This window comes from Cryptosporidium hominis, assembly GCF_000006425.1.
Source record: "Cryptosporidium hominis TU502 chromosome 1 CHRO011067, whole genome shotgun sequence".
NCBI lineage: Eukaryota > Apicomplexa > Conoidasida > Eucoccidiorida > Cryptosporidiidae > Cryptosporidium > Cryptosporidium hominis.
Window position 1 is genome coordinate 1 of NW_666971.1, and position 1,738 is coordinate 1,738.

The 1,738-nt window shown below is 27.6% G+C and overlaps 1 protein-coding gene across 1 annotated transcript; it reads left to right on the forward strand.

The window, feature by feature from the left end:
* Positions 1-110: 110 nt before the first annotated feature.
* Chro.10218 (hypothetical protein) lies at positions 111-1,529 on the forward strand. Its single annotated transcript, XM_660397.1, has 1 exon — positions 111-1,529. One exon carries the CDS (start codon positions 111-113, stop codon positions 1,527-1,529), a length of 1,419 nt encoding a protein of 472 aa, XP_665489.1.
* The last annotated feature ends 209 nt before the right edge of the window (positions 1,530-1,738 follow it).

Here is a 1,738-nt window from a genome sequence, read left to right on the forward strand (position 1 = left end):
GATTTCGTGCAATTTCACGTTTTGAAGCATTTAGAATACTCTCTGCTTTGTTTAACGACGAGAATATTAATGAATTTCTTCTCACCTCATTAATTAAAAGCATAAGATCCATGGGTGAGGAGACACTATGTTTTTCACCAATAAATAATTACAACGAAACTGGAATATTGGAGTCTCATACGCATAATTATCTTTATTTCTCAAGTGAATATTATAAAAAAGATGAAAATCATCGTACTTTGGAAGTTCATTACTCAGATAACTTGGTTGGATGCGGCAAAAAAGTACAGAAGCAGGTTAAGGATGCGTATTTTAAATTGTTACATTCATTAATAAATGGTAAAGCAGTAGCTTCAAAAGGAGCTGAGATTTTAAAAATAAGTTTGTTTGCTTATTTTGCATTGAAAAAGGCCGAAAGTCATGATTTTTTAAGAACTGGCTTTCCTGATAGAATTCTATACCTAATGACTGGTTGTAACAAGAGCTGTGAATTAGGAAATGAATGCATACCATCAGTTTCACTTGGACCCTATCCAGTATTCCTGGTCTATTCAATTATATGTTTAAAATGTTCTTTGCAAGAAAACTCAGCAATTAAGCTATCTTTAATATTTTCTTCATTTGTAGGTCTTTCTCACTCTATTTCAATATCTGGTGAATTTAAAGGGCAATTAACGTCAAGAGAACTTTGGAGAATTAGCGAGATTTACTTCATGGGAAAAATATTAATTCTCACATCAAAAATGACCAATTTTTTGAAAAAAATTGAAATTTCAAAAACAGAACAAAAAATATATTTGGAATATTTTAAATATATTTTTAATAGAAGACACAATATTAACTCTTCAATTAAATCTTCCGAATTGATTGATGATTTGTTTATAAAATTTTTTTATATTAAACCAAGTATTCTTTCTAATATTATTTGCAGAGCTTTAGATTCAAGTAACCAAATACTACATTTTTACTGTATCAAATTTTTATGGAAATTTCTTCCATTAACTTCGACAAAGGATTTCTTAGAACAATACTCTGGGAGGTTAATTCCAAATAATTACTTAATAAAGTCTAAAACTCTTGAAAAATTAAACTATATCGATTGCTTTGAAGGCTATTTAGAAAAAATAGGCCAATCATTGGTTTTATTTAACAGTTTTGAAGAAGAATCCAAGATCAATCCTCCGGCAGTATTAGTTAATTCTTTAGAAACTGGACTCTTATATTCGTTCAATAATCAATTGGGATCTTTATTAGACAATACTAACAGATTTATAAATAATAATGATGACTTTTATAAAAATATAATATTTTTGTTAAGGTTAATTGCATTGTATTCAGAAAAGAGTGAACAGAAATATAATGAAGTTAGCTTTAAAAAAATAGATATAGAGCTAATACATATGGGATTTGTTCAATTATTATCCGAGCAGATATATAAAATTCCAACTTTGCTTGATTCACTATTAAATCTCGGCGAACAGATAAAATTCGAAGAGTTTATAAATGTATTGGAATGCTTGCTGNTATAATAGATGATGATGATTTTGAAACTCATGTTGGAAAACTGATCCATTTTCAAGAAAATCAATTAATTGAAAGTAAGAATGAAATCAGTAAAATGGGGATACTGATTTCTAATAATCCACTTAAAAAAGAATACTCCATTTTAATTAATGATTTCAAGTCTATTGAAGTAAAGAAATTCTCTTATAACTCTATAAATATATTGAATAAAACT